The sequence below is a fragment of the Pseudocercospora fijiensis genome (assembly GCF_000340215.1).
Source record: "Pseudocercospora fijiensis CIRAD86 unplaced genomic scaffold MYCFIscaffold_10, whole genome shotgun sequence".
In the NCBI taxonomy this organism is placed as follows: domain Eukaryota; kingdom Fungi; phylum Ascomycota; class Dothideomycetes; order Mycosphaerellales; family Mycosphaerellaceae; genus Pseudocercospora; species Pseudocercospora fijiensis.
In genome coordinates this window covers 1,459,236-1,486,922 of record NW_006921541.1, presented here as the reverse complement: position 1 = coordinate 1,486,922, position 27,687 = coordinate 1,459,236, and the positions used below count along the sequence as shown (strand labels likewise).

The 27,687-nt window shown below is 50.8% G+C and overlaps 11 protein-coding genes and 1 non-coding gene across 12 annotated transcripts; 4 read left to right on the top strand and 8 right to left on the bottom strand.

The window, feature by feature from the left end:
* Window positions 1–1,607: 1,607 nt before the first annotated feature.
* MYCFIDRAFT_145779 (uncharacterized protein) lies at window positions 1,608–6,149 on the top strand (the record flags this gene model as incomplete). Its single annotated transcript, XM_007933706.1, has 2 exons — window positions 1,608–6,005; window positions 6,072–6,149. The coding sequence occupies 2 exons, from the start codon at window positions 1,608–1,610 to the stop codon at window positions 6,147–6,149; spliced, it is 4,476 nt and encodes a 1,491-aa protein (XP_007931897.1).
* Window positions 6,150–6,503: 354 nt separating this feature from the next.
* Window positions 6,504–6,901, bottom strand: MYCFIDRAFT_179258 (uncharacterized protein; the record flags this gene model as incomplete). Its single annotated transcript, XM_007933352.1, has 5 exons — window positions 6,504–6,558; window positions 6,590–6,693; window positions 6,750–6,783; window positions 6,821–6,844; window positions 6,891–6,901. The coding sequence occupies 5 exons, from the start codon at window positions 6,899–6,901 to the stop codon at window positions 6,504–6,506; spliced, it is 228 nt and encodes a 75-aa protein (XP_007931543.1).
* A 73-nt stretch (window positions 6,902–6,974) lies between these two features.
* Window positions 6,975–8,428, top strand: MYCFIDRAFT_79031 (uncharacterized protein; the record flags this gene model as incomplete). Its single annotated transcript, XM_007933351.1, has 4 exons — window positions 6,975–7,779; window positions 7,830–8,021; window positions 8,078–8,269; window positions 8,325–8,428. The coding sequence occupies 4 exons, from the start codon at window positions 6,975–6,977 to the stop codon at window positions 8,426–8,428; spliced, it is 1,293 nt and encodes a 430-aa protein (XP_007931542.1).
* Window positions 8,429–8,783: 355 nt separating this feature from the next.
* On the top strand, window positions 8,784–9,999 carry MYCFIDRAFT_50510 (uncharacterized protein). Its single transcript, XM_007933108.1, has 2 exons — window positions 8,784–8,852; window positions 8,912–9,999. The coding sequence occupies exons 1-2, from the start codon at window positions 8,830–8,832 to the stop codon at window positions 9,795–9,797; spliced, it is 909 nt and encodes a 302-aa protein (XP_007931299.1). The 5' UTR covers window positions 8,784–8,829; the 3' UTR covers window positions 9,798–9,999.
* Window positions 10,000–10,050: 51 nt separating this feature from the next.
* On the bottom strand, window positions 10,051–10,245 carry MYCFIDRAFT_t73. Its single transcript has one exon. It is a non-coding gene; the product is annotated as a tRNA-Lys (tRNA).
* Window positions 10,246–12,439: 2,194 nt separating this feature from the next.
* MYCFIDRAFT_212549 (uncharacterized protein) lies at window positions 12,440–13,530 on the bottom strand. Its single transcript, XM_007933350.1, has one exon. The coding sequence runs from the start codon at window positions 13,483–13,485 to the stop codon at window positions 13,189–13,191; it is 297 nt and encodes a 98-aa protein (XP_007931541.1). The 5' UTR covers window positions 13,486–13,530; the 3' UTR covers window positions 12,440–13,188.
* Window positions 12,447–13,530, bottom strand: MYCFIDRAFT_184060 (uncharacterized protein). Its single transcript, XM_007933349.1, has one exon. The coding sequence runs from the start codon at window positions 13,048–13,050 to the stop codon at window positions 12,841–12,843; it is 210 nt and encodes a 69-aa protein (XP_007931540.1). The 5' UTR covers window positions 13,051–13,530; the 3' UTR covers window positions 12,447–12,840.
* An 85-nt stretch (window positions 13,531–13,615) lies between these two features.
* On the bottom strand, window positions 13,616–14,147 carry MYCFIDRAFT_17459 (uncharacterized protein; the record flags this gene model as incomplete). The annotated part of the gene is made up of 2 exons (XM_007933009.1): window positions 13,616–13,648; window positions 13,701–14,147. Coding segments are annotated over 2 exons (480 nt in total), but the record flags the coding sequence as incomplete, so codon positions are not given.
* A 646-nt stretch (window positions 14,148–14,793) lies between these two features.
* Window positions 14,794–15,573, bottom strand: MYCFIDRAFT_205283 (uncharacterized protein). The gene has a single exon (XM_007933348.1). The coding sequence runs from the start codon at window positions 15,521–15,523 to the stop codon at window positions 15,335–15,337; it is 189 nt and encodes a 62-aa protein (XP_007931539.1). The 5' UTR covers window positions 15,524–15,573; the 3' UTR covers window positions 14,794–15,334.
* A 1,483-nt stretch (window positions 15,574–17,056) lies between these two features.
* MYCFIDRAFT_216867 (uncharacterized protein) lies at window positions 17,057–18,955 on the bottom strand. Its single transcript, XM_007933347.1, has 2 exons — window positions 18,556–18,955; window positions 17,057–18,501 (listed from the first exon to the last, which is right to left on the bottom strand). Exons 1-2 carry the CDS (start codon window positions 18,875–18,877, stop codon window positions 17,222–17,224), a joined length of 1,602 nt encoding a protein of 533 aa, XP_007931538.1. The 5' UTR covers window positions 18,878–18,955; the 3' UTR covers window positions 17,057–17,221.
* A 255-nt stretch (window positions 18,956–19,210) lies between these two features.
* MYCFIDRAFT_179253 (uncharacterized protein) lies at window positions 19,211–23,169 on the top strand (the record flags this gene model as incomplete). The annotated part of the gene is made up of 12 exons (XM_007933346.1): window positions 19,211–20,106; window positions 20,141–20,206; window positions 20,263–20,381; window positions 20,405–20,786; window positions 20,819–20,838; window positions 20,870–21,047; window positions 21,103–21,744; window positions 21,772–21,968; window positions 22,004–22,213; window positions 22,245–22,357; window positions 22,383–23,070; window positions 23,111–23,169. The coding sequence occupies 12 exons, from the start codon at window positions 19,211–19,213 to the stop codon at window positions 23,167–23,169; spliced, it is 3,570 nt and encodes a 1,189-aa protein (XP_007931537.1).
* A 51-nt stretch (window positions 23,170–23,220) lies between these two features.
* MYCFIDRAFT_191153 (uncharacterized protein) lies at window positions 23,221–24,551 on the bottom strand (the record flags this gene model as incomplete). Its single annotated transcript, XM_007933345.1, has 2 exons — window positions 23,221–23,242; window positions 23,299–24,551. The coding sequence occupies 2 exons, from the start codon at window positions 24,549–24,551 to the stop codon at window positions 23,221–23,223; spliced, it is 1,275 nt and encodes a 424-aa protein (XP_007931536.1).
* Between the last annotated feature and the right edge of the window lie 3,136 nt (window positions 24,552–27,687).

The window sequence follows — 27,687 nt, the reverse complement described above, 5'->3', positions numbered from 1 at the left end:
TGGAGAAGCGGGAGTTACCTTGGGCGGGCGAAAGATTTCAAAGAACTCGCGATACACAATCAAAGACTTTGTGCAAACATTCTCGTGCCCTTTGTGCTCTCGTTCTCATTTGACTTCTCGTCCGTCTTGACTTCTCTTTTCTGTCCCAAACTTTATTCTACATATACTCACCGGTGTCCGCCGTATATACGTACCTGGAATGGCATGTGAATCGGCTCGAGTGAATGATGTCGGTGGAGTGAAAGCTGAGCTTCGATTGTGAGTTTTGCTTGTGATTGATTGTTGCTCGTGATTGACAAGACTTGGAAGCAATGTTGACTTCGTTTCTGCCTTGCGCTTCTGGATCTCTTCATCAACTTCATTGAACTTTGCACAACTCCGCAAAAGGAGCAAAACGACAAGTCTACACTAGAAGAGACCAAGACCAAGTAGAGCGCAAGCATGAAGAGCACAATGTCGTCCGCAGAAAGGGTCGAGGCCACTCCGACAGCCATTCCGGGCGGTGGCAGTACCCAGAAGCCAACACAACAAGACGAGTCGAATGCCCAGACCGCTGGTGAGGACCAAAACAACAAACACTTCCCGTTCCTCCAGCTCCCGGGAGAGCTTCGCAACAAGCTGTACGAGTACGATGTGACCGTGAACCACTCCGTCATCCATCTCGTCGGCGGCATCGGCGCATTCAGACAATCACCCTTTGCAGCGCTTAACAAGCAGGTTCGGCGCGAGTACCTCAGCATCGCGGAAGATACCTGCTCGCCTATCGAGGCTGTCGTTCGCAATCTGGACTTCAGTCATGTCATAGATTACCTGACCAATCTTCCAGAGATCAGCGCGGCAAAGTCGGGAGAGAAGTCTGCTACTTCATCAGCACAGGTCAATGTCCTTGATGCAGCTCCTAAGATAGTTCAAGACACAGCTGTCGTGCCCTCAACTCCGGATACGCCGACACACGGAACGGCGCAATGGAGGGAGGCGGCGATACCACGTCACATCACCATCAAGCTGGTTTTTTCCCAAGTCAACAGCTCACAGAAGACAAGCGGACGAAGTCTCCTGAACCTCTTACCGCAGGCTACACCCGCGCAAATCAAACGTTGGAATCAGCGGCTGGCGCAGTGGAGGAACTTGATCATCACCGAGCCCAAGGTCTCCAAATTGAACTTCGAGTATCAAGCCAAGACTAGGATGCCGTTTGAGATGGTCGGGCTCAAGATTTGGGGATGTAAAGGCTGGGGGTGGAGAGATAGAGGTGATGAGGAGGGTGGGAAGATGGCGTTGGCATTTGAATGCGCGCTGGGACTGGGAGGAGATACACGTGCTCATATCGAGGACTCGGATGAGGAGGGTGGAGAGTCCATGCAGAGTGTGTAGCTGAGCATCGAATATGCGTGGGAGTGTCTGCGCTGTATTGTATCGTTGGAGAGTGTGAAGAGACATTGGCGAGGTTGTAGAGACGTGAATATCAATGCCAAGATCGGCGCGTCGGCGCGTCGGCTGAATGTCGGAACTCTGTCCCGCGTCTGTTTTGATGGAAGTAAACAAAGATAACCCAAGGCCCAAACCCTTACTACCAACCACCACCGCAGCACGATTTGTGTACAGATATGGCCGACTCACCGGTGAGACCGTCGCGACGCGCGGCAGCAAAGCGGAAGGTGGTAATTGACGAGGAGGACGGATCAGACATCGAAAACAGCGTGGTCAGCCGGCAACAGGAGCAGGACGAGGAGGACGACTTTACGCCTGCACCGAAGAGCTCCAAGGCGTCGCCAAGGAGAAAGACGGGCGGCGATGCGACAAATCGAAGGCGAACCGTCGCGAGCAGGCGAAAGACGCAGGTGGGCGATGCGACTGAGGCATCCATCGAGCCGTCGCAAGTCTTCACTCCTCCCGAGAGCGTGGCAGACACGACCGAACCGCCTTCGCCTACCAAGACGTCGCCGGCAAAGAGAAGAACAGTGCGCGCGCGTCAGAGCAGGGCATCGCGCGTATCAATTGCCACGGATGCGCCCGAGCTACAGCCTGGTCTGCCAACACCACAGCCCACCATATCGCCCGAACCGAGACAAGATGCAGCTTCGCGATCGGCCACCCCGCTCACCGACATCACCGAATCTGCCATCAATGCGCAACCGCCGCGGCAGACGTCACGACACACGCCGCCTGAAGAGGACGCCGAGATGACGGATGTGACAATGGAGGAGGACCCGGCCACGCCGAAAGCAGCGCATCGAAATCCACCCTCTCCAGCTGAAGAAGGCGTCCTTGGGTCTGCAGAAATTGCGCAAACGCCGCGCGCAGACACGACGAGAATCGAAGTCAAGAAGATCGATCCAAATGTCACGAGACTGGAACGACCCATGGACATCGTGGTCAAGAAGAGAGCACTGGGAATTCAGCCATCACAGGAGCCAGCAGCACCCAAAGAACGCATGACCATCACATATCTCACCTTGACCAATTTCAAGTCATACGCAGGAAAGCAGGTAGTGGGTCCTTTCCACTCCTCCTTCTCCTCGGTTGTTGGTCCGAACGGTTCTGGTAAAAGCAATGTCATTGACTCGCTTCTATTCGTCTTTGGGTTCCGTGCGAGCAAGATGCGACAAGGCAAGATTTCGGCCCTGATCCACAACAGCGCGCAGTATCCTGATCTGGACTATTGCGAAGTTGAGGTGCATTTTCAGATGGTCATGGATCAGCCCGGAGGTGCTTCGACTCCCCTCCCAGACTCTCAGATGATCATCTCCCGGCGAGCTTTCAAGAACAACAGCAGCAAATACTACATCGACGGCAAGACTTCCGACTTCACCACCGTCACGACATTGCTGAAGGGCAGAGGGATTGATCTGGACCACAAGCGATTCCTGATTTTGCAGGGTGAAGTCGAATCGATCGCTCAAATGAAGCCAAAGGCGGCCGGCGAGCACGATGATGGCTTGCTGGAGTATCTTGAGGACATCATCGGCACGTCCAAGTACAAGACACCAATCGATGAAGCTGCGACCGAGACGGAGACCTTGAACGAAGTCTGTTTGGAAAAGAGTGGCCGAGTGCAGCACGTCGAGAAGGAGAAGAACAGCTTGGAAGACAAGAAGGATAAAGCATTGGCGTATATCCGCGATGAGAATGAGCTTGCCTCCAAGCAATCTGCGCTCTACCAGATCTACGTGGCCGAGTGCGGTGACAACGTGCAGGTTTCAGAAGAGGCCATTGCTCAGATTCAAGAACAACTGAGCCAGGAGCTCGATCGACACAGAGGTGCGGAAGAAGAAGTCAAGGCACTCGAGAAGCAGCACAAGTCTGAGTCCAAGGCATTCGAAAAGATGGAAAAGGAAGCCGCCGCTGTCAAGAAGCAGGTTGACGATCTCGATAAAGCACACGTCAAGATTGAGGAAAAGAAGAAGCACCTCAAGAACAAGGAGAAGAAGCTTGAAAAGACACGAGACACTTCGACCTTCGAGATTAGCAATTCTGAAGCGCAAGCGAAGCATGCCCAGAACGATGTGGCGCGGCTGTCAGGTGAAATCGAGCATCTTGAACAAGCGATGCAGGCCGAGGAGCAGGAGCTGGCAAAGATTCGCGACTCGCTCAAGGGCAAGACGCAGGGCATCAGCGATGAGATTGCGGTTAAGCAGAAGCAGCTTGAGCCGTGGAGTGCCAAGATCAACAACAAGCAGTCTTCCATTGCTGTCGCCCAGAGTGAACTTGACATGCTTCAAGAGCGGGAGAATGCTGGTGCCAAGGCCATCGAAGAAGTTGAATCGAAGATCGCTGCTCTTCAGGAACAGCGTGATGCCAAAGCCTCTGAGATTGAAGCCTGCAGGAAGGAGCAGAAATCTGCAGAGAAAGAGGTCGTCGTTGTCCAGAAGCAACTCGATGGAGTGAAGGCGAAGGAGCCGGCTGCCAAAGAAAAGATGACCAACGCAAGACAGAAGGCTGAGGAAGCGCGATCCAGCTTGTCCGCCAGCAAAGCACAAGGTAACGTCTTGGCAGGTCTGACTCGACTGAAGGAATCTGGTCGTATCGATGGCTTTCATGGACGTCTTGGCAATCTCGGAGCCATTGACGCAAAGTACGACATTGCCATCTCTACTGCCTGCCCGTCGCTCGAGAACATGGTCGTTGACTCCGTCGAAGCTGCTCAGCAGTGCATTGAGCATCTCCGTAAGAACAACCTCGGAAGGGCCAACTTCATCTGTCTGGATCGACTCCCACAGCGAGATCTGTCTCCGATCGATACGCCAGAGAACTGTCCGCGTCTGTTTGACCTCATCAAGAGCAAGCATGAACGTTTCCGACCTGCCTTCTATAGTGTGCTTCAGAATACCCTGGTTGCAACAGACTCGCAGCAGGCAGATCGCGTCGCCTATGGTGTCAAGCGATGGCGAGTAGTGTCGCTGGAAGGCAAGCTGATCGACAAGTCCGGTGTCATGAGTGGTGGTGGCAACACGGTCAAGAAGGGTGCGATGTCCTCAAAGGTGGCATCCGATACCACCAAGGAGCAAGTACAGAAGCTGCAGCTTGACAGTGATGCGGTCGAGAAAGAGTATGCCGCTATCCAGGAACAGCAACGAGAGCTTGAAGGTCAATTGCGCGAACTCCAAAGCAAGATTCCCAAGCTCGAAACACAAGCGCAGAAGCTGGGACTGGAATTGGGCAGCATTGAGCGCAACATTGACGATTCACAGAGGCGCATCGAAGAGCTCGGCGCCGAACAAAAGACTTCAAAGTCAGACAAGAATAAGACCGCCACTCTTGAAAAGAGCATCGCCAGCATGCAGAAGGAGGTCGAGAAGCTGCAGTCCGAAACTGAAGGTATCGAGGCTGAAATCAAGGAGTTGCAGGACAAGATCATGGAGATCGGTGGCGTGAAGTTACGTGGCCAGAAGGCGAAGGTCGATGGCCTCAGAGAGCAGATCGAAGCTCTGGCTGAACGTCTGAATAATGCGGAGGTCTCCAAGACCAAAGCAGAGAAGGCACGTCAGAAGCACGAAAAGGCTCTGAAAGATGCTGAATCAGAGATGGAGAAGGTCGCAAAGGAGCTCGAAAAGGTTGAGGACAGTGCTCAAACGCAGAACTCTGGCAACTCTGAGCTTCGTCGTCAGTACGATGATGCCAAGATTGCACTTGAGGAGAAGAAAGATGAGCTCGATGGGATGAAGCGACAGCTCGACGAAATGACCACCGAGCTCAACAACACCCGTGGTGCTGAAGTCGAGATGCGCAACAAGCTCGAAGACAATCAGAAGCATCTTGTCACCAACCAGAAGCAGATGAAGTACTGGCAAGAAAAGCTGTCAAAGCTTACTCTGCAGAATGTTGCTGAGGACGGCGAGGAGAAGGACCCAGAGCCAGTACCTGAGCTCTCTCGCGACGAGCTGGAAGACCTCGACAAAGAGTCTCTGAAGGCAGCGATTGCTTCGCTGGAGGAGAAGACCTCTGGTGCACAGGCAGATGTCAGCGTCCTCGCAGAGTACCGTCGCCGCGTGCAAGAGTACTCTTCCCGTCTAGAAGACCTCAACGCTGCACTTTCAGCCCGTGACGCCGCCAAGAAGCGTACCGACGACCTCCGCCGCATGCGTTTAGAAGGTTTCATGGAAGGCTTCTCCCTCATCTCCATGCGCCTGAAGGAGATGTACCAGATGATCACCATGGGAGGTAATGCGGAACTGGAGCTTGTCGATTCCCTTGACCCTTTCAGCGAAGGCATCCTCTTCTCCGTCATGCCCCCCAAAAAGAGTTGGAAGAATATCGGAAACCTTTCGGGTGGGGAGAAAACGCTCTCGTCGCTTGCGCTCGTCTTTGCCCTTCACCACTACAAGCCTACACCACTATACGTCATGGACGAAATCGATGCCGCTCTGGATTTCCGGAATGTCAGCATCGTGGCCGCGTACATTAAGGAAAGAACGAAGAATGCGCAGTTCATCGTCATTTCTTTGAGAAATAATATGTTTGAACTTGCGAGTCGGTTGGTGGGTGTTTATAAGGTCAATCATATGGTGAGTACAAATCTCGATCCTGATTCCGAACGATGCACATTTATTGACGTTTTTTTTTGTTTGCAGACGAAGAGTGTGACGGTTGAGAATCGTGACTATATTGTGCCGCAGCAGTCACAAGCTACTGCTGCCGCGGCGGCTTAAATTACTTCTGCGTTTGATCGAGTGGTGTTGGGAGGGATTTGTATATGTTGGAGTTTTATGAAGCGATGGTTGATTGAGTAGGAGGACTTCAATCCACTATGGGGGAGGGAAGTGGTGTTTTTCGTATTTTCTTAAGCGAGCTATAGCTATGCTAGGTAAATGCTAGAGTTTTGAAGGATTCAGATAGGATCTGCTACTCACTATCTCTTAATTTTGGTCCGCTCTCAAAGATTGAAGCATTAAAGCATTAAGGGATGTGATTGTTATAAAGATTGTAAAACCGAGTTGTTAACCTTAGACGTGTATTATAGAAGATAACTTATACGGTCGAAGGCTACAAATAGCATAATGACTTCACTTGAGCCTGATTTTATTATTAGGTGCTAGCCCGTCGGGAGGATTTTCTCTCCTGTAGTAGGGCTGGCCCATTTTCTTGCCACATGGACGAGTCTTCGTATTCGTAGTACATGTAGTTGTACCTGTACTTTATAAGGCTAAGGGAATCAATCGCAATAGCAATCGTTTCATCTGGCTCTTCATTCAGCTCTTAATCTGCTAGCACGATCGGACTATAATATAGGGCTCGGTCTCGCATCTCACGCTAGAGTAGTGTGTATCCAATGCCGAGCTGTACCTCCAGTCACACCGCAAGTAACACTCGTAGCACTCACGCCTGAAACCTTATGATTCCGTAGCTTGCACAAGTCGACCGCACGAATATTCTTCCTCTACTATTCCTACAAAAAAAACATCTCTCTCTCTCTTCGCTTTCCCTATTAAAGAATCCCCTTAAAAACCCCTAGCCCCCCAACCCAAACTCACCCTATGCCTCTCACAACAGAAACCGCTAAGAATCCCACCCTCCAAATCACAATCCTCGGCGCCGGCATCGCCGGCCTAACCTGTGCCCTCGCCCTCCGCCACACCAACCCCTCGGCCAAAATCCTCCTCCTCGAAAAATCCGCTTTCGAAAAGCACAAAGAGACGGGCGCAGCCCTCTACCTCGCACCCAACTGTTCCGACCATTTACTTCGTTTAGGGTGGCACCCTCGAACTTCGGGGTCGAATCAATGCGAAGGTTTTCTTTCCGTCGACGGGATGACTGGGGATGTGCTGAAGGAGATGGATCTTGGGTTTGCGGATGAGAAGTGGAGGGGAAGGGATGATGGGAGGGTGAGGCCTTGGGTTTTGAGTCATAGGGTTGATTTGCATCGGGAGTTGAGGAGGTTGGTTACTGATGATACGGGGGAGGTGCCGGGGAATGCGGCGGTTTTGTGTTGTGGGGTTTTTGTGAAGGGGGTGGATGTTGAGAGTGGGATGGTGGAGTTGGGAGATGGGAGGAGGTTTTGCAGTGATGTTGTGATTGGTGCCGATGGGAATGCGTCGAGTAGTCGGGGATTTGTCGATCCAGGTGCGAGGTTGAAGTCTTGTAACAGGAGTTGTTATCGGTTTCTTGTCGAACGTCGGAAACTCCTTGATGATCCGGAGACTAGGATGTTGGTGGAAAAGAATGGGTACTTCGCAGACGTGACGGCGCCGGATCGCAAGTTCGTTATCTATCCTTGCCGTGAGAATCAGTTCGTCAACTTCGCTTGCTTTTGTCCGGATGACATTGAAGGGACTGGGAATGGTGAGTGTTGAATCATCCTTGAGAGCAGCTGCTGATATTTAGGTGATCAGATTGGGATCAGATGGGCTCGAAGGCAAAGCTGGAAAAGTCTTTCGAGAGTTTCTGGCCACCCGCTCGGAAGGCGTTGAGTTATGCCGGCGATGATCTGAAGGTCTGGCAAATGATGGATGCGGAGCCTCTCGAGAGTTTTGTCCGTGGACGACTGGCTTTGATTGGTGATGCAGCTCATCCATTCTTGCCATGTAAGTAAACCGCATCTGGAGGCATACCAGAATCTCGTTGACTCGATTGGATCCAGTTCTTGGGCAAGGCGCGGCGCAAGCTATGGAAGACGGCGTTTCCATCGCTGTGCTCCTCCAGCAAGGCACCAAGTCTGCCGAAATCTTGCCCCTTGTACAGCTGTATGACCAGATTAGGAGGGAACGAGTCCATTATATACAGGAGAAGACCCGTATGAACGGTCGGGATGAGGGTAAAGGTCGATTGACGCGTAAGTCCGCTTGTGGAGTTCTCTGCGTATCATATCACATGCTGACGGAGCCCAGCGGATGAGCTCTTCGGGGTGCTTGATTTCTGCTATGTTCACGACGAGTGGGCGAATACAGACAAGCACTTGGCAGCTTGGCGAGAGAGAGAGGAGAAGAGCTAGGCCGCCCGATGGCTATAGCAGTATGAGATTTCCGGTGTCTATCATGGCATGGCATATGCGTGATGCCTTTCCATGGCGTCGCCCACGAAGAGCGCAATAGAACGCTACATCCGGCCTGGCAAACGCCTGGTAGAGGTCCGGTATAGACGACGAGCATTATGTAGTAATCGTAGTCGGCTAAATCCGCGAGGCGACCTTCCCTTTCAGGCGAATTCGATCCGAAGTTATTAATACACCTTTCTCCGATTCCGGCATTTTCTCATATCGACCCCCACATCCCGGCCAAGTGTCATTCTTATCAGAGCCTACAACAACATCACTTCTTCTTTTGTCACTCATCAGCGGGCGACTCAAAGCACGAAACAACGAGCCAAAAGCGCCAGGAACGTCTGAAGCACAAAATGGCTGCAGCAAAGATCACCGAGTCAGTGTCGGCGCCGAGCCGTTTCTGGCAGCAGAGTTTCGTCTAACAAACCTTCGCAGGAAGAAGTATCAGCTCAACAGCGGCCACGAGATTCCTGCCATCGGCCTGGGCACATGGCAGTCGGGGCCCAACGAGGTCGCAGCCGCAGTGGAGGCGGCGTTGAGGCTGGGCTATCGTCACATCGACACTGCCGCCGCCTACGGCAATGAAGCTGAGGTCGGCGCTGGCATCAAGGCATCAGGCGTTCCTCGAAACGAGATCTTCTTGACCACGAAGCTGAAGGAGAGCCATCTCCACCGCGCGGCAGCAGCTCTCGATGACTCGCTCGAGAAGCTCGGCACGGACTATGTCGACCTGTACCTCGTCCACTGGCCTTGCCCCGTCAGCGAGAACGATCCAAAGAAACTTCACTCCGATTGGGATATTTTGAGGACGTGGACTGAGATGCAGAAACTCCCGGCTACGGGCAAAGTCCGAAGCATCGGTGTCTCGAATTTCGGCAAGAATCATCTCGAGCAGCTCTTCAATGCCCCGGACTTTTCCATTGTCCCGGCTGTCAACCAGGTCGAGATTCATCCTTGCTATCCTTCTGGGAAACTTCTTGCCTACAATACCTCGAAGAACATCCACACCACGGCTTACTCGTGTCTCGGATCCACTGACTCCCCGCTGTACAAGAACGAGGCTCTGATCAAGATTGCCGAGGCTAAGGGGAAGACGGTGCAGCAGGTCTTGCTGAGATGGGGTTTGAATAGAGGCTACTCCGTCATTCCAAAATCCGTGACGCCCAAGCGTATTCAAGCTAACTTTGAACTTGACGGATGGGATTTGACGGCGGAGGAGACCAAGGCGATTGACGCCATCCCAGATCGTTTCAAGGTCTGCGATGGCACTTTCTTGCCGAATGACGGCAAGGATGCAGAACTGTTCCAAGATGATGAGTGAGTGGATTCGACTTTGTGTGGCGAAAAGAGGTTGTGGCTGGATGGATTGCTCATATTCGGAGCATAAGATCGTAGATATTTCTTGTTAACGAGGTTTTAAAGCTAAGATCTGAAGATTTTACTACGACTTTCACTGGGGTCAAGCTGTCACAGACTGATAGACTCATAGATCAGACGTTAAATTCAAAGACACTCGCTCCATGCTTCCCAAAAAGCTCTTTCCGCGAAGAAGCAAAATCTTCTGATACCATGCATGGCCCCAGTATGAATCGAACATACATCTTCTGAACTCACGAGCGTAATGGTTAAGATGCTCGACAGCTCCGAAGAACTGTCAAGGACGTGGCCTGTGACACACGTGACCAAACCAAGCCAAAGCTGATATTCTGACGAATAAACTCCGCCCAGCGTGTAAGTGTCAGATGTGCTAGCCGCTGCACCATAGAGCCGGTTTATGAATGACAGAGTGAGGAAGGTGTGGAGGGGTATTTGATGGTTGCTAATTGGGTCGATCTATTGCGGGCGTTGGGGCTTTCACATGTAAGGATTGAGGCGAAGATGGAAAGTCAAGCTACTACGCAAAAATTGCCAATGTCAGCAAGCATGAGTTCGGTGTAGTAAGTTCAACCTTAAGAAAAGGCTGTTGCCAGGTAGCGCAGTCCCTCGCAGCAAGTTTGCAGACTCATGCCTCGTGCCCATCTTGTCAGATCCATACGTTGCAGGCCTTGAACTCCGTTTATACTTATGGAGGACCCGCACCACCGCCTCCTATCCCAGCCCCCGGTCCAATTCCAGCTCCGGATTGTGCACCAATGCTCATGCCACCAGGTTGACCTCTACCAAGTTTAAGCGATGGTTCATGAGCCGCTCAGTAAGGCAAGTATCTCACCCTGCCACGCCTCTAGGTCCCCTTCGAGACGGCGGCGTGAACATGTGTCGTCCTGCAACAACAGGTCCGTGACCGGGCCCAGTCTCTATGCCTTGCTCACGCGCCTCTCGTGAAGATATGCAACCCATTTTTGAGCTCTTGAGGGAAGGATGGAGGAGAAAAGAATCCAACTTGAGGCCTGGTGGGAGTTGGATAGGATGAAAGTTCTGATTATATCGCATGACGTTGCGAAGGAATGTTAGTGGGCAGCCAATACGCAGTCTTGTGACTTGCTGCAACTCCGCATCTCATCCCCACCTGGTGATGCCGCTGATGGATGAATCTCTCTTGGCCGGATACACACGGCTGTGTTCAATTCGCTGATGTCCGCGAAGATGAAATAGTTTGACGATTGGCGAGGCAACAACGATTTTGCCCAGAAACAGCGATTGGTGAGTCAAATGAAGTCTGTTGTAACTTCAATTCAGACCCGCTCTTTCTCCTCTTAGCACTCACTTCAAACATCTCGTTCGTTGGGTACAAGCTGCCGAACACCCCAGTGCCTTGGGTGAGCTCAGGAACACAGTCTGGCACCAGCGGCCAAGACGCAGGAGGCAAACAGCTTGCAAGGAGGATTTGGCCTTTCCAAAAGTCTCGATTTTCTCTGGCTTCACGAGTCGGCCGCAGGGTGATCGAGAAGAATATTGCTTGTAGGTTGAGATGCAGACATGGCTCCTTTCTGTGCTTCTCCACTAGCACTTTTCCACTCGCGTTCTTGGACACGACCCTTTCGCTGGATTGCACGAATGCCGATGCTCTGATCAAACATATCATCTCTTCGGACTCTTTGAGATGTTGAGATGGTGCGCCTAGATGCAACGAGGAAATCTTGTTTTCCAGTCCCGCGGACTATAAGAATCAAGAGAGGTGTAGAACTATGCTGGAGTTTGGGGGAAGAGAAATCTTTCATAGGAGCAGTCTTAGTCACAGACAGTGGCGGGCAATGTGATCAGCTTGCATGTATTGTTAGTGATGTTAATAATTACTAAACGGCCGTCGACGACATCGATGATCTTAGAGAATGAGAGAATGAATTGCTGGCCCGACAGTCCGGCCACCGAGTCGAAGCAATGGCATAGACTTCAACCGGCGCTGCCACAACGCCATAGCCTCTCTCCTCTCTCATCCGTCGCGCCCCACATTCCGCGCAGCCCTAAAGATCGCGGGCAAGCCAGCACATCACCTCTGGCCGCTTTCGAGACTGCAGCTTCGGATCAATAGTATAGGCGAAGTAGGGCATCCGTCTTGACGATCTCGCTACCATTGCAACGAAGGATGAAAGTGAACATATCCAAAGACCTTCAGAGCCCGGATGGGAGGAAATGATCGTCTCTGTGCAGCCGACTTGCCATATCCAGCAATCACCAGGCCTGAGGCCTCACATGGTCGTGCAAGCTGAGGAGGCTGCGCATTTAGGACGAAAAATGTGTCCCGGGACGATGTTCCTCGCGGAGAAAGTATGAGCTGCATTCCACGGCAGAGGAAGGATATACTTATCTGCAAAGACATGTGGACGCTGCATCAATTTGAGGGACGAAGGAAGAGGCAAAAAGCTTGAGTCGTGAAGTAGTGAGCACCAGGTTGATGATACCAATGAGTTCTCACTGTCGACGAATAATTTGGTTGAAGAGCATTTACGTGCTCGTTTTCAAGCAGCTTGTTGCTGCTCGTTGGAGAGGATTCCGAATTTTTGACGATTTTGCGTGAGTCTGCAACTGTTTTCAGTTGTGTATTGAGTGATGCATTGACGAATAGTCGGGAATAAAGCTCGATATTGGCCAAGGCTGGAGCTGCTCGTGCGACAGCCCTAAGTAGACCCTGTTGCCACATGCATTGATTTGGTCCATCACTTGTATTGCTATTGCTCAAGCCACCTGCCGACAAGGTAGGCAAAGTGCTCTTTTCGCGCCGTAGTGTTGTACATCGACTCGTTCAAAGCTGTGTCTGCGTTTCATGTTGGCGGCCTGGCGGACAGCTGCCGGCGGCCATTGATAGTATGATCGCGTTCTAGACGTCATGCTTCGATCTGACAGGACCTGTATGCTCAATTCTCGGCGTGGCGTCGCAGCTGAAGTGGGATCATAGAGTGGCTTGCGCAAACAGGACGGCGATTGGCTCAGCTGTTCACCGGTCTAAAATCTGTTACGAGGACTACTGGTTGCACCTCTGCGATCTTGTGCTCGATCGTTTCAGCAAGCTCTTCGAGATCGAGTGTGCATCTCATGCTGCATTTGGCGTGGGCCGCAGGCAGAAGCGGTGTTGTCTCGAGCTGCAAATGGGTCGGAATGTCTTGGGCTGTGGTTCCACATTCTCGCTCTCGGGTCATTCATATTGTTCTTTTGCCATTACGCTCTCCAGCTTATTTTTCTGCGACGTGACCAACATCCCTGTTGTTCTGTGATTCGAGAGCTGAAAGACAAGCGATTGTTCCAATTAGGCAATCCGAGACTTCGGGGCCAGAACGTCACTGGTCTGGAATGGTCAAACACCAAGCTCTCAATGGTCTTTGTGACCACACTTTTGCAGACTGTCGAGAGACGAGTTTTCGAATCCGTCCGTTGGTCCATGTTAGCCGGCATCGGAACAGCAAACATTCATCCTTCTCGGCAACTCCACTAAATGCGAATCCTGCTCGCCGGCGGCCGACGCCTTGAGCAATTTCTCTCTCTCTCAACGGTGATTGGGGCCGCGTAGAAGTTCGTTCTATCCTCGGTTGCATTCGATGCTGAGAGTGCACGCGTCGCGAGAATTGGTGTTTCATCGATCATTTTCGAGTTGGCGTGCGAACACGATGCTCACATCAGCTGAGCTTTCCAGCTCGCTCGACTAGCTTCGGTTGTACAACAGGTGGAGTGATGCCAATCCTGTTTTCCCAAGTCAGATTAGAGGACCTTGCGTTTGTGAACCCGTCTGACATGATCTTTCTGTGCGGACGTCAGTGAACGCGTCGCCGCCATGCAAGTCATTCTCACTTACCATGTTGTCTTGACGACTGAACAGTCGTTCACATCCTTCCCACTCGCAAACAATGCTAGGGTTGTGCTTGGCTTCATGTCGTGCGCGGTCTTTCTTGCTCGAGAAACCACCCTCTGTTGCTTGCGGACATCCTTCGTGTCGGCACCAGAGGCTTTTCGTGTGCCGCTTGTAATGCTTTCTAAGATCGCAACCACGGTTGAACGTTGATTTGGAAGAGCACCCTGGAAAAATGCATGACCAGGTGTTGTCATCGTTCTTGCGTCCGTACTTGGCCATTTCGCTGGCATTCGGCGACACACTCCGAGAGACGTCCGACACGCTGTGCAGCGAACTCGCGTTGGACTCTGCGACGGAGGTCGAACGCGACATCCTAGAGCTAGCTTTACCAGCTTCATCTGGAGAGAGGTAGCCTGTTGATCTCCTAGACGGTCCAGTATGGATGAATTCTTGCGAGTAGTCTACAGAATCTGAGTACTGCGGGAAAGGCGCCGCGCTCGAATGCGCATATTGGAAGCTCGAAGGTACTGGTGGAGGAGTCCATGGCTGTTGCTGTTGCTGTTGCTGTAGCGGCACTTGGAACTGGTATTGCTGGTACTGCGACGAATGCTGGTAGTATTGCGCTGGGTCGTGGTAGAATTCCTGCTGTTCCAGAGGTGGACTGAACTGCTGTGGCGCAAAAGCTGGGAATGGATGTTGAGATTGCGTTGTCAGAGGCATCGGCATGAGCGTGTTGAAGTCAAAATTTTGCTCTTCAGATGTAGTTGAAGGTGGATAGTAATATCCGGACATATTGGGAGAACTGGAACTTGTGCTATCTGTTCGCTTTCTCTTTTGACAGCGTCGAGCACGTGGCGGCGTATGCTTTCGAGTCGTTAGTACAGAACTCGGAACGACTTCCTCTTCAGGTATCAAAGGACGCTGCAATGGCCACAATGGATTTGACGTGTAGTAGTGCAATGTTATAGGGCCGAAGTTGGGAATTGGAGGAGCAGGGAGAGATTCTGGATCGTGGGGTGCGGGAGAGAGATCAACACAGGAGCAAAAGTCCTCTTGACCATTCAATGAGAATGCAGGAGAAGTGAGCACAACATACCAGTGATTCAAAAGGATCGCATTGCCAGTGATGGAGCATTATGGGGTTGATGACTTGTGCTGCGGTCATTCTTGTTGTGTGCTTTCAGCGAGGCCGGAAAAGAAATGCTCGAATAGTTGTTGGCTCTTTACCGAGACTTCTGCGTGATTGGTGCTCCGTGAGCTCACGAATCGGTTAGGGGCCCTAAGGTCCGGTCAGGCGCAGGTGCGAATGAAGGGTTCCGTCTGTGGATTTTAGTGTTGCGAATGTGGTGCAGCGAAGCGGGCCTCTGGACGGTGGAGAGTAATCAGGATCATTAAAGTCGACTCATCTCAAACGTATGCACGCCTCCCGTGGTTATAACCTGTTGAGGTTGTAAGTAGTTATAGAGACTGTGAAGGGATCCCGAGGGCAATAGTCAAGAATATGCTGCTCTTCTGAAATAGCACCAACGAAGATCGGTGCTGATGAGCAAGCACGTATTACTCCAAGCAGTTAGCGATCATACGGCGGCCCGGAGACAGGTCTGTAGCACGGGAAGCGGTCCACAGCGTGCTATCCCCTAGCCAGCATACCGAAGCCGAGCTCTGTGCGTTGGCTCAGATGACGCCAAAGCATTGATTGCTGATCGGATGGCCGCTGTGCTGTGCTGTGCTGTTGCATGGACCATTTGCAGCCATTCTTTTCGGGAAGCTGAACAATTTTCTTCTGTAGCACGCATGTGGCTTGCATAGCGCCTCGTCATGAGCATGATCTGGCCATTGTTATTTCCGGACCACGGAAGCCCTAAGTGCAGTCATTACAGTACAGCCATTGCTGCGGGTGAACCAAGTGCGGCTGAGGGCCCTGGCGGAGAGGCAGGTTCAGAGCGCTTACTCAGTCGGTCACATGATGGTGAAAAGCACAAACAATAAGCTCTGGATATGACATGCGCCACAAATCTTCGCATGATCTTGTACAGGTAACGTTATGGGGAGAGAGGGAGTTTCGGGTGTTGCTCGATGGAGGGCGATGATCATGTCTCCAAGAAGGAGAGAGGAAAAGGAGAAAGCTTGGCTGGGCGGAGCTTGGCAGCGCTCGGACCGGAAGCTGGCGCCCGCTCAAAGGAAGTCCAACTGAGTGAGGGAACTCGCGGGGACTACTGTCCCTGCTTGGACAACAACGTGCCATATGCAACTGATGCTGTGAGCACTGTGAATGAGTCGTGGGCCGTGGCGGCCTCTTTCGGGCCGTGACAGCTTCACCGCCCGGGAGCGCTATCTGAGAGCAGCAACTAGTCGATGCTTCCGCCGACATGACCGATGATCAGGAGTCCGGCATTCAATCTATCTCGCGGCTCATGCATACGCAATGAAGCGAGTCTTGTACCGGATCTGTGCCACGTTTCTAGCGAAACACAGAGCAAGGAAATCGGAGCATCCGAGCTAAAATTTAGTCGATGCTTCCAGTGTCGTGGCACCAACTTGAACCACGAGATCATGCAGGATCCTTCACTAGCATGAGAAAAGAGGTTGGTGCCATAGCGAGCCCTCACTACTACAACACGACAAGTTCATCCTCACTAGCCACTGCAACACTGCCACTCTCTAGACTGGTGGGAAGCCTTGCATGCACGCCGCAGTGGCTATGGCAGCATCCTGTCAATCTCTTGTCCCAATTGCTTCTTGCGGAAGTGGCTGAGCAATAGATCTCGAGTCATAATCGAACCGCCATTGCAGATTCATCACTGGTAGGATGTGGATAGATCGCATTTCGAACAGGCCCTCGAAGCGCTTCAAAGAACACACCATGGATTGAAGTCGCAGCAGACCTGGTGCGTGACCTGGTATGTTTACACGTTCATCTCAAAAGTATATCTGATCTGGAAATGATCTCAATACACCACATGTATGAGGTCTCCAGGCCATATGTATTCGTAAATGCGGTTGCGGATTTCTGGTGGCAGGCCGAGCAGGGAGGCTCTTGGAGGGAGTGTTGGTGGCGCTTCCGGCTCCTTGGAACTGCCCTTGAAGTCAGACAGACGCTCTGTATGGCATGGAAGACTGCAATCGGCTTGTCCCTGCTTGCGACGTCCTTGGACGGATGCCAAAGACGGAAGTTGAACGTAACTAGGGAGCGAAATGACATCACGTGATCGGCAAGGATCTAGCGGGATTCGGAGCATCTTTATTCCTTGCGCTACAGTCCCATCTCAGACCACATTGGCCATCTTGGCGCCATTGCCTTGAGTAAGGATCTCGTGAGTGCGAAGGCGAAGGCGAGTCAAGGTGGATAGGGCGGAGTCCGCGTATCAAGAATCCTTGTACAAACAAGCCTATGTGAGTACATTCAACGCCAATATCATGCATGCTCAGACCCGCAGGTCGAGTTTCCACAATCCCGTGCCCGCTTGGTCTGTATGCCACACCATAATATCCAGAAACGCCATGCCCACAAGTAATGCCCGAGTCTACCACAGATCCGAAACCACATAGAATAGCATGTACGCCTCCGCCCCAAGCACTTCCTTCTCGTCCACTTGCACCACCATGCTGTCATCAAATCGAAACCACTCAGTCCCCTGTTTTGAATACGAAATGTAATGGCCATTGTCGATCTTGCCCTTGTGCACAATGACTGACGAGAGCTCGTAGACTGGCTGCTGTGCTTCACCAGCTGTCTCGGGATCGCCTTTCTTGGAAGGCATTTTGACGTTGATGTTATCTTCGTCGTCATCTGCGTCGTGACCATCGGCCACGTCTGCAGTGTTGGAATCTGTGTATGGCCCGAGATCTATGCTGAAGGGAAAGCGGACTCTGGTGTCGACCTTCGTGCTTTGACCATTTGTCTTCGAATGCGAGAAGCGCTTGAGGTGAATTGGGACCACCGGCGGTAGTCGCGTCAGGATGAGCTTCTTCTTTGCTTCTCGTGCAGCATCGCACTTCGGGCAGTGGTAGCTCTCGCTTGACAGGGTCTCCTCGGTCGTGAACTTGACGAGACATTCGACAAGATCTACTGGCAAAGCCTCTTTCACTGTTTGTGTGCCATTGATCATCGCCAGCTTCTTCTTCTTAATGCTGAACCCAGCGCTCTTCACGTCCAAACTCAGGTCCATGAAAGCTTCTGACGTGTTGGTCGTGTTCTGACATGTTGTGCATTTTACTGTACTCCTGTACATGCCGGCAAATGTCTGATGTATTACGCATTCGCAGTCTCGTGTTTCTTTCTTCTCTTCATCTTCTGTATTCGCCTCGTGTAAACTGTTCAGTATGAACCCTAAGAACTCGTGCGCGTCTTGCTGACTGTACCCTGCCAGAGCACCACCACTCTTCCAGCATGCCTGAAGCATGTGTACAGCACCATATCCTTCATGCTTCTCGGTGGCGTAGAAGTCGGTGAAAATGTCGTCCAATGCGCATGACGTGCATGCTTCTCGTTCGCATTCGGATGATCGATGACCTTCTGCCAGATAGAAGGTGCGGATGAGTGGGTTGTGGATCAGCGACTGCAGGATGACCGACATGAAGCACGTCTGGCCCATATTGTAGAGACCTCGAAGGCCTGTCGCAGCGCATGGTGTGGCCACGGTATTTGCCGCTACAACCTTCTTATCGCTGTCAGGTATCGATGAGTCCGTCGTGGCCTTCCGCTTCTTGCTCGTCGGAGCTGTTCGGATCTCCTCGAAAGTCGGATCGTAGACGAAATCTCGGCATTCATGGCAGTATAGGAAGCCATTCTCGGATTCGACGGCTAAATAACTACTCAGCATACTCCATCACGTGCTTCGGCAACTGATGTACTCACAGAATCCATGCTTTGTGTGATGTCTCTCTCTTGATATACTCACATTCGGACACTGCATGCACAGATATGTCGGTTGAGTAGTGACTCCTGGCCCGCCGTTGCCCTTGTATATCCTATAGCTAATATTGTCCTCCTTCTGGAGCATACCAATGAGTCTCTTGTAGCCATCTGTCGCCTGTTGCCGCGCACTCGCCAGCAGGTTCTTGATATGCTGGCAGCCAAATGTGGTTTGCGTAGCCGACGTGGGTTTGGCGTCGCCCTTCTTCAGCAGCTTCGGCGGAGGAGCATCGGTGGTGACTGAGGAGGGCGTTGCCGACGACATTGTTCCAAGTGTTGGGTCGGTATCCGGATTAGCCGAACCGCGTCGAGACGAAGTTCTATCTCAATCCTCCCATCGCGCGAGTCCCCCTCTTGAGTGTTGTCAAGCAACTGTCGGCCAATCTCATGTCACTGTCTCCGGAACCAGATCTCGGACTTCCAAAGTTGTCCCTGATATCGCGCTAGCAAGGTTCTCCAGAAATCTTGGCACGGGCGCTAATGCCAGCCGCGAACTCTCTGTGCGATCCCTGCCGAATCACCAAACTGCCTCCATCGTCATCGACCGTCTTGTACCTGAATTCTTGTACGATGCAATTTGCTGCGCGAAAAGGACAACATGGAGGGCGCGAATGATTCCAAGCCAAGAGTCTACAGCAGTGTGACCGAGGGCAACGCCTCATTCTCGCCTTTACTGAGGCTACCTCCCGAACTCAGGATCCAAATATTCGAACATGTACTGGCCAACAAGGTGATCCATGGTGGCCTCCGTCCTTGCCAGCCGAATGAAGATGGAGGCATCACCTACTCATCGATTGCATATGACTTCGTTGATCGATACAAGCCCATGTACGCAGTCTGCAAGTCGGTGGGTGTTCACTGGGATCATGCGTATGCTGAGAGTTGCTCTCCACCGGCCGTCCTGGACCACAGCTATACAGCCGAACATCTGGCATGTCACAGTATCATGAACGACTTGAGATGGCAAAACTATATGGGCCGACCGGTCTTCAACTGCGAATGTGCTCTCCGGCCATGCTTCCACTTCTTCGCTCATAGAAGGTCTTTGATCGAGCAATATGGAGAGCCGCCTGAAGGTGTGCACAGGATGCATGCCGACACCAAACTACATCTTAGTCTTCTCTTCGTCTGTCGGCAGTTCTACAAAGAGGCGGCACTCCTGCCTTACAGTGGTAACACGTTCGCATTCATGGTTCCGCTTGATCTTAATGTTTTCCTTGAAGAGGTTCTGCAATCTTATCAGCGAAATGCCATCCAGCACATTCAAGCGTTCTTCGGGGCCATGTCGAAACCGACGCTTCCTGGCAGGATACCTTCTGGTCTTCAACATCTCGATTGCTACATTCGCATCATTGATTTCAACCTGGAATCAGAAGAATTCCGTGAGCCGGCGGAACTCGAAACTTGGATTGGCGAATTTGAAAATGTCCAAGTCATTGTTGGTGATGGAGGCATCAAGCCGATCTCGAAAGACAAATTATTGCTGAGACGACAGTGGGCAGAGCGCTTCGAACAGCTGCTCACGAAGCCACGACGAGGTTCTGTTTTATCGGCTTCTCAGCTCTCCGACATCGACTGACATGTCGTCTACACCGTGAAAAGCTACCCTGCCTACCGGCAGTTATCAAGGCCGGCGTCCTAGCGACATAGGGTCGTACGCGCTAAACACGAGCTGGAACGAGGATCCAAGGATATCAAGCACTGTCGGTCCGAGGTCCAAGCATGTAAAAAGAGCATAATATCAGCTGGAAATCATCAGGTTGCTTTACGTGTAAGATCATCAGGATGCAAGAACGATGGGTGTACAAAATATCCAGATCGTCCTCTCTGGAACCCCGAGCAAACACAACGAATTCGATTCTGATCAAACGCTTTCGCATCGGATGCGTGGAGGCGGTGTATTGCGAGAGTCCCGAGATCAAGATCCTTGGTTTCGACCTTTGTGCGGCCTTTTCAAGCAGAATTGAAACGCACGCTAGACCGATTGTCATGACGATGATGATGACGGACTCCCCTGATCATGGCGATTCAGAGCAAGTAATTCGAGCGGAAGTACTATTGCTGGCGCCAGGGGGTGTCACTTGCTGCGCACATAGGGATTTCAACCATACGAAGAAGGGACCCACCGCAGCGGCGACTGACTGGCTCGTCGACGCAGACTACCAGCTGAAAGGGTAGAGCATAGGGATTTGACACGACTGCGAAGTTTGAGTTTGCTTCACTCCAGTGGCACCAACCTCACTTTCACTTTCTGAAGAAACTTCAAGGTTGACGTCACATGCCATCGCGTCGCAGGCCCTCTATCTCTTCCATGCTCTTCTCGATCCTAGCTCGACTTTCAATCAACCATCATCGACAATAGACACAAAAACAAGAAGCATCCAGAACGACATGGCGGGAATGGATAATATACTGGTGGCCAAGAACAAGGACTTGTAAGCTAAGAGGTTTCGCTTGGTATCTTCAAATGGCGCATCTGACACGTTGCAGCATCAGAGGCACTTTTGTCGCCGTGCTAGTCGGCGACGAGAAAGAGCGGTGTTTCGTACACAAGCGGCTCATACAGCGTCGCGCTCTGAACCTCAATAAGTTCAAGACCCCAGCTTTCGGCGAGTATCTCTATCCGCGCACCGGAGTCCCTACATTCGAGCTATACGTACATCATCTCTACACTGGCGAGATCCAATGTAGAATTCCGTCTAAGAACTGGGACACCGAGATACAAGAAGAAATCCTCGTGGACTTGTACAATTTGGCGCATGATCTTGGAGATGACATTACCAAGCACGCTGTGCTGAAGGCCTTCCTCGAAGAGGCGAAGAGGTCGCGCAGTCTGGGCAGGGATATCGCACCAAGCCAATCTACTTTGAATAAGGTCAATCGCTCACTTAGCTTCGATGAGCCGTTATGCCACTTGCTCATCGACCTGTGTGTGTGGGAGAAGGAATTCGACGCGGGCTTATACGAGGGCATACCGGCAGAGTTCACCATTGAGGTGTTGAAGAGGGCTTGCGAGAAGCTGCAGAAAGGCGACACCAAGAGCGTCATCGACAAGACCTGCTGCGACTATCGTGCGCTGAAGGATAACCAGCAGTGCGGCAGCAAGAAGCGCAAGCGAAGCGAGGCCGAAGAGTAGGTTTGCGTCAGAGCGATGTGAAGTCTGCGAAGAGGAACAACCGTCTTTCGGCTCAGCAGCAATTGCAACAAGGCTATGAATCTCCTATGGTTGACAATGGCGCTACGAAAGCGTTGGGATACATCCCCAGTACAAGTTCCCGTCATTCTTGAACGCTTTGGCACTACCCAGATCCACGACTCAACATTGCCGTATGGCGGATCAGGCTGCCGCTTCAATGGTTCGACAAAAGGCGGGAGATAGGGGACATTTGAGAGATCGTCAGATCACATTGCTTGTCGCTTACTGTCAGAACTGGACTTCACTTCACTTACGCAGCTTGTGCCTCACGTTTCCACACAGTAAATTTTGTCACATGCTTATCTGCGGAAGGCAGGAAGGGCTGGCTTGGCAGCTGCCTCCGCAAGGAAGGCACACACGAAGCGTCGGGAAGGAGACAGCGCTGGAGCCTGGCTGGTGTCAACAGTGAGGAAGGCTCACACGGAGCGTCGGGAAGGACGGATGACAGTCTTGGCCTTTTCAATCCATACCACATTCCACCACCCACACTGCATCGCCTCCAATTCCACCACAGAGAACAACACAATGCCTGAACAGCAGGATCCACTTGTCATCAGAAGCGGAAACTTGTGAGACAGCTTTCTCTGCCAAGCTATCAGAGTACTGTTCGCTGACATCTCGAAGCATAGATGGTGCCACTGTCGCTGTCCACGTTGCCACCGGAGGAACGTGTTTTGTGCACAAATCGCTGCTAGAGCGACGTGCACCCAAGATCAAGAACTATTTCAGAAAAAAGTCCCTAACCTACGATCTGACCCTTGTCGACCAATCCGAAGTATTTGAGGTATACGTGCACTATCTCTACACCGGCGAGATCCAGTGCAAAGAGGCCGGTGTCTATGGGTGGGAGGAGCAAAATGAAGCACTTGTCGACTTCTATGTACTAGCGGAGAAGCTTGGCGATGGGGTTGCCATGCACGCTGCAATGCGAGCACTTCTCAGAGTCTTCAAAGTTCGTCGGGCCACTGGATCGTCGGACGCTTGGCCCGAAAACTTGCCGCTACAGCTTGCTCACGACGCCACCGACACGGATTCACCATTGTGCAGAATGATGGTCGATCTATGCGTGTGGTGCGCAGATCCGCAGGCTCAGGATCTGGATCTGCCTCAGGAGCTTGCAAATGAGGTCATGAGGACGGCTTTCGAGAGGTGGAGAAGAGGCGAGAGTCATCTGAAGGGCGCTGATACTGCGACTTGCTGTGACTACCATCAGCTCGAAGATGGTCAGCAGTGCGGAAGTAAGAAGCGGAAGCGCAGCGAGAGTGAGGAGTAAGCAATCACGAAGTGGATTGCGTCGACGAGACAGTCAAATCAAGGGCCGCGTTGGACTGGCACAGACATGCTCGCCAGGCCAGACTTAACATGCAAGAGCCGAGGCGGAAGAAACCACCACAGCTACAGCGAATGCATTTTCAGTACTGAGTCATATCATTCCTATCGCGCACGTCAGCAACCGCACCGAACAACATCAAATCAAATCAAATACTCACCAATACAAAGTTCCACTCTGCACCTCCGGCCCCGTCGCCCTGAACTCCCACCCAAACACAAGTCTAATATACTCCATCAAATGACTCGCCACCTTGATCGCTCCCACATCAGTCGGATGATAAATCGGCGAGTTATCATTATGCTGCATAATACCCGTAGTATTATAATAAAACAGAAAAGCCCCCTCAACCTCTCCCATCTTATTGAGACTCCCATTATTGAAGTGTTTGACAACCTCTTGGATTTCGTTGTAGAACCCGGATCCCTGAATCCATGTGCTGCCAACCGGTCCCCATCCGGACCAGAGGGACAAGATGATGATTTTTGTATGGGGGTAAGTGGCGTGGATGTCGGTGAGTAGTTTTATATACGACGATGTGTACTGTTCGCTCGTGACATTATTATGCGTGTTATTATCATTCGTCCCGATATTTATGATCGTGAGATCCGGGTGGGGGTGTTTGGAGAAATCCCAATCCGGAGCGTGGGTGAGGTTCGGTCCATACATTTCTACCGCCCGGCCACTGGTGTCGCAGGTTTTTCTCCACTGATGCACTTGGCCGCGTGGGTTTCCCCAGCAGTTGGTGTCGGTGACGCAGATCCCTGGGTAGGCGGTCAGGCTGAATTCTGTGTCGCCGAGGCCGTAGGCTACGCCCCAGGACCAGCTGCTGATTCCTTCGAGTGTGGTGCCGGAGCCTGCGGAGAGGGAGTCGCCGATCACTTCGATGCGACGGGTGTAGTCGGGGAGTTTGACTAGAGTGTTTTGCGGGCCGGATAGGTGGATGCAATCAATTTGAACGCCGTATGCCCAATTTGTGACGCGCAGCTCGAATGTTCGGAGACCTTCTTTCGATGTTGTGAGATTCCAGCCGGTGGTGGAAGGGGTTATGAGGAGATGTGTGGAGTTTGCGGTGACGTTCGTCAGCATCCAGTCTTGACCGTCAAGTCGATATGCGATGAGGACTCCGTGGGAAGTGTAATTGCCGAAGGTGATGGCTACGTTGTCTGCTTTGAAGCCGAATTTTAGGCCGGGAGCCGACCACCAGGAGATGTACCGGTCGTCCCAGCGCCCTTTGTAGGAGAGCTCTGGTGAGTCCGGGCCATATCGATGCCACTCAATCTCATTGCCATATGAGTCTAGCGAAATGGTGGTATCGGGATAGTCATTTGGCCTGATCTGACCATTCTGCCAGATTGTTGCTGAAGCAAGCAGAGGTAGCCAAAGCAGACTCAACGACGTCTTGAGCAGCATGCTGTCCAATGTTTTGTCGAATGTAGACCGGACAAGAAAGTCGACGTTCAATGGAAGCCAAGCTGCGCCAGAGTATATAGGCGTCCTGCCTGTTTGGGAAGGGAGCGGATAGCTCCGCACTAGCAAGTCCAGGTAGAGAAAGAAGTGGGGAAACCTTGTCTACGTCCTAAGACGCTTTATGAAGCCTTTAGCCGTGCTCTATATGGCTATGTCGTGGGAACAATTCTCCGCCGGGCATCTGGGTCGGTTGAAATGTCTCCGAAGAAGACGATGGATGTTTCAATTTTTTTTTTCGCGGGAGGTCCAGATTGGACAGTGGAGCAAATAATACCTGCTATAAGATTGAAACCCTCAGTGTGAGTACCACTCAATTTATATAGAGATGTATTCTCATATCTGAGCATGATGGCTCCGCAGAAGTCTATCCGAGGCATAGCGATCTGCAGTGCCATGCGGCGAGAAGTGTTGGCTTGTGGATAGCAGGCTCCACGCCAGATCTTTTTCATAAAAGTTATACAAGGCTGGGAACCTCGGGATATGGTTCTTGCAAAGAAAGTTGTCAATTGTCTGCCATACTACCTGCTCATTGGTGCCTCGTGCTGAGAGCAGCATCACCAAGGTCCGAACAGCATCTGAAGACCGCTCGCATGTGTGAGACGAAAGATAAATCTGTTCAAACGGCGTCTTGTAGGCTCTTTTGCGGCAGCCTTGCCCGGCGAACAAGCGTTGAGGAGGCTGGCCAGTGCACGACACGGCTGATGGATTTTGGGCTGCACGGCAGACTCATCCTGCATCGGAGTAAGGCGAAGCTTGTTCTCCCTAAGCTCGCGAATGGAAGTAACAAGTATGTTACATTCTGGCGCGGAGAGCCTACCAACGCAAGATGCGGCATATGATGTAGCATTGGGAGCCAGCCAGAGAGGGGAAATCGACACGAACTCCGGCAAGTCGCGGTAGCGTGTCAGTCTAGGGATTTGTCGCCATGATGATACATGTAAGCCAGAGAGCGATGTCTCGTTGTGTTGTCCCGCCCTTTGATGGACTCGTTTGTCTTGACGGGCGATGTCGATGGACTTAAGTACTCCGGAGACGTAACGTGCGTGAGTGAACGAAGTTTTGCCAAGATCGCGGAGTCGGCTCCGTTTCTTTCGTCACGTCAACATATACACTTGACCTGGTCTATCTCCATTCAGACCCTTGCAGCTAGCGGAATGACGTTGTGGTTTATTTATAAACCCCTTGCGAAGCAAGGGTCTGAGGATAAGTGGTATAAAAGCGGCTATTTCTACACTATAGAAATACTAGGTTAGTATATAGTACGAAATATACAAATATTAAAATAGGAGGTTATAAAGCAAGTAATTACGAATTTAAATGTCTAAAAATCTTATCTATACGACGTATAGATATTCAGAAACTAGCGATACCGCAAGCTAGGTTAGATAGTTTAGCTATAGCTAGGTATGTAGCTAGCCGCCCGCTTACTAAGCGTAAAAACTATTTTGCTAATATATTAATTAAATACATCGAGCTTATAGAGACAATGTATTTGCTTTATTTGTCGACTATCTAACCTTCTAGCGACGTAGGGTTATTAAGAAATAAGTAGTTAGAGAAAGTACCTATCCTAGTAGCCGCCTTAGGCTAAAATCCGCGCTAAGCCTTTACTAGCGCTAACTATACTATATCGCACTACATTGTAACTAATCTTCTAGAGGTCGGCCTCTATATAGAAGATATTAAACTTGCTATGCTTAATTATAGTCGATAATATACTCGTTCTCGCCCTTATTCTTACTCTTATTCTCGTCCTTATTCTCGTCCTTCTTCTTATCCTTATTTCTACTAGCTCCTTCGGTTCGATTAAGGGCGATAACTTCGATAGCTAGCAGGCCTAATCGGTTAGCATTTATATAAGATCTATATAAAGCGGCACTTATACTAGTTATTATCGTATATACTAATATAAGAATAGACTTCTTAGATTTAGTAACGTTAGTTAGAATAGCGGCATTCTTAAATACTAGCTCGTAGAGGATATCGACCTGTCCGATATATAGAAGTACGTTATAGCCTATAGTATCCTTTAATATACGCTAAAGGCCCTCGCTAGCGATAGTATACTTAATATTATTCGAATATACTTTAGCATCGACGACTAGCTTATATAGCTCTGCGTACGTAAGAGGTGTCTTAACTAGCTCTTTCCGCTTATCCGATATACGTTCGAATAAGTTATATACGATAAAGTCGCACTTCTTATCGAATAGGTTAATATACAAGATACGGTCTTATATTGCCGTAAGGTCGAGTTCCTTACGGGCTATACTTATTAGATTAATATACGAGCGGCTTAAGCAGTCGACGTTTAGATAAGACTAAGGTCGAGGTTACGGTTAGGGTTAAGGTTAAGGTTAAGGTTAAATTTAAAGTTAAGGTTAAAGTTCTCGAATAAACGATATATATAAGAAGCGGTTAGGCACTTCTACGTATTGCCGGTCCGTGCGTGAATTATATACGACGTAACGCGACTAGTATACGTTACATTTAATATAGTAGAAGGTAGAAGAAAGCTCCTACTTCTTAATATCTCTAACTCTTAAATACTTCCGATACTAGATCGCTAAACGCCCTCGATAGCGCTAAACACCTTCGATAGTAAAACTATTTAAAATAGCGGTGCTATCTAAGCTTAGCTTTAATAATCTAATATTGCTAGTTAACTCTACCCGCAACCGCGTATACCTTAATGTCTTTACCGAGATTAATAGTATACTATAGGCTAACTACGCTATATATATAGCTTATTCTAGTAGCGATATTAGTTAGGCGCCTTTAACTAGTAAGCTCGATATCGAGGTAGCTGCTTTATAGGCTAGAAACGCGCTATATATAGATACCGAGGAAGACGATAATAAGGAGAAGCAATTCGAGGAAGAAGATAAAGAAGAGGAAGGGGAAGAGGAAGAGGAAGAGGAAGGACTCGACTTATATACAGAAGACGAGGCAGAAGAAGACATCGACGACTATCTATAGGAACTTAGTAATAATAAAATCGAGGAAGAGATAAATGCCGACGATACTAGCGACTACGATCTATCTAACGAATTCGATAGTAGCGTCGAAGATACACTTA

Excerpts from the sequence above, each read along its gene's own strand:
- MYCFIDRAFT_50510 (XM_007933108.1), top strand. The coding sequence starts at position 8,830 with ATGGCTGCAGCAAAGATCACCGA. Across the intron at positions 8,853-8,911 it reads GCTGCAGCAAAGATCACCGA|GAAGAAGTATCAGCTCAACA; the intron begins GTCAGTGTCGGC and ends AAACCTTCGCAG.
- MYCFIDRAFT_184060 (XM_007933349.1), bottom strand. The coding sequence starts at position 13,050 with ATGACCCGAGAGCGAGAATGTGGAACCACAGCCCAAGACATTCCGACC.
- MYCFIDRAFT_212549 (XM_007933350.1), bottom strand. The coding sequence starts at position 13,485 with ATGAAACACCAATTCTCGCGACGCGTGCACTCTCAGCATCGAATGCAA.
- MYCFIDRAFT_205283 (XM_007933348.1), bottom strand. The coding sequence starts at position 15,523 with ATGCTCATGACGAGGCGCTATGCAAGCCACATGCGTGCTACAGAAGAA.
- MYCFIDRAFT_216867 (XM_007933347.1), bottom strand. The coding sequence starts at position 18,877 with ATGTCGTCGGCAACGCCCTCCTCAGTCACCACCGATGCTCCTCCGCCG. Across the intron at positions 18,502-18,555 it reads TCACACAAAGCATGGATTCT|CCGTCGAATCCGAGAATGGC; the intron begins GTGAGTACATCA and ends GTAGTTATTTAG.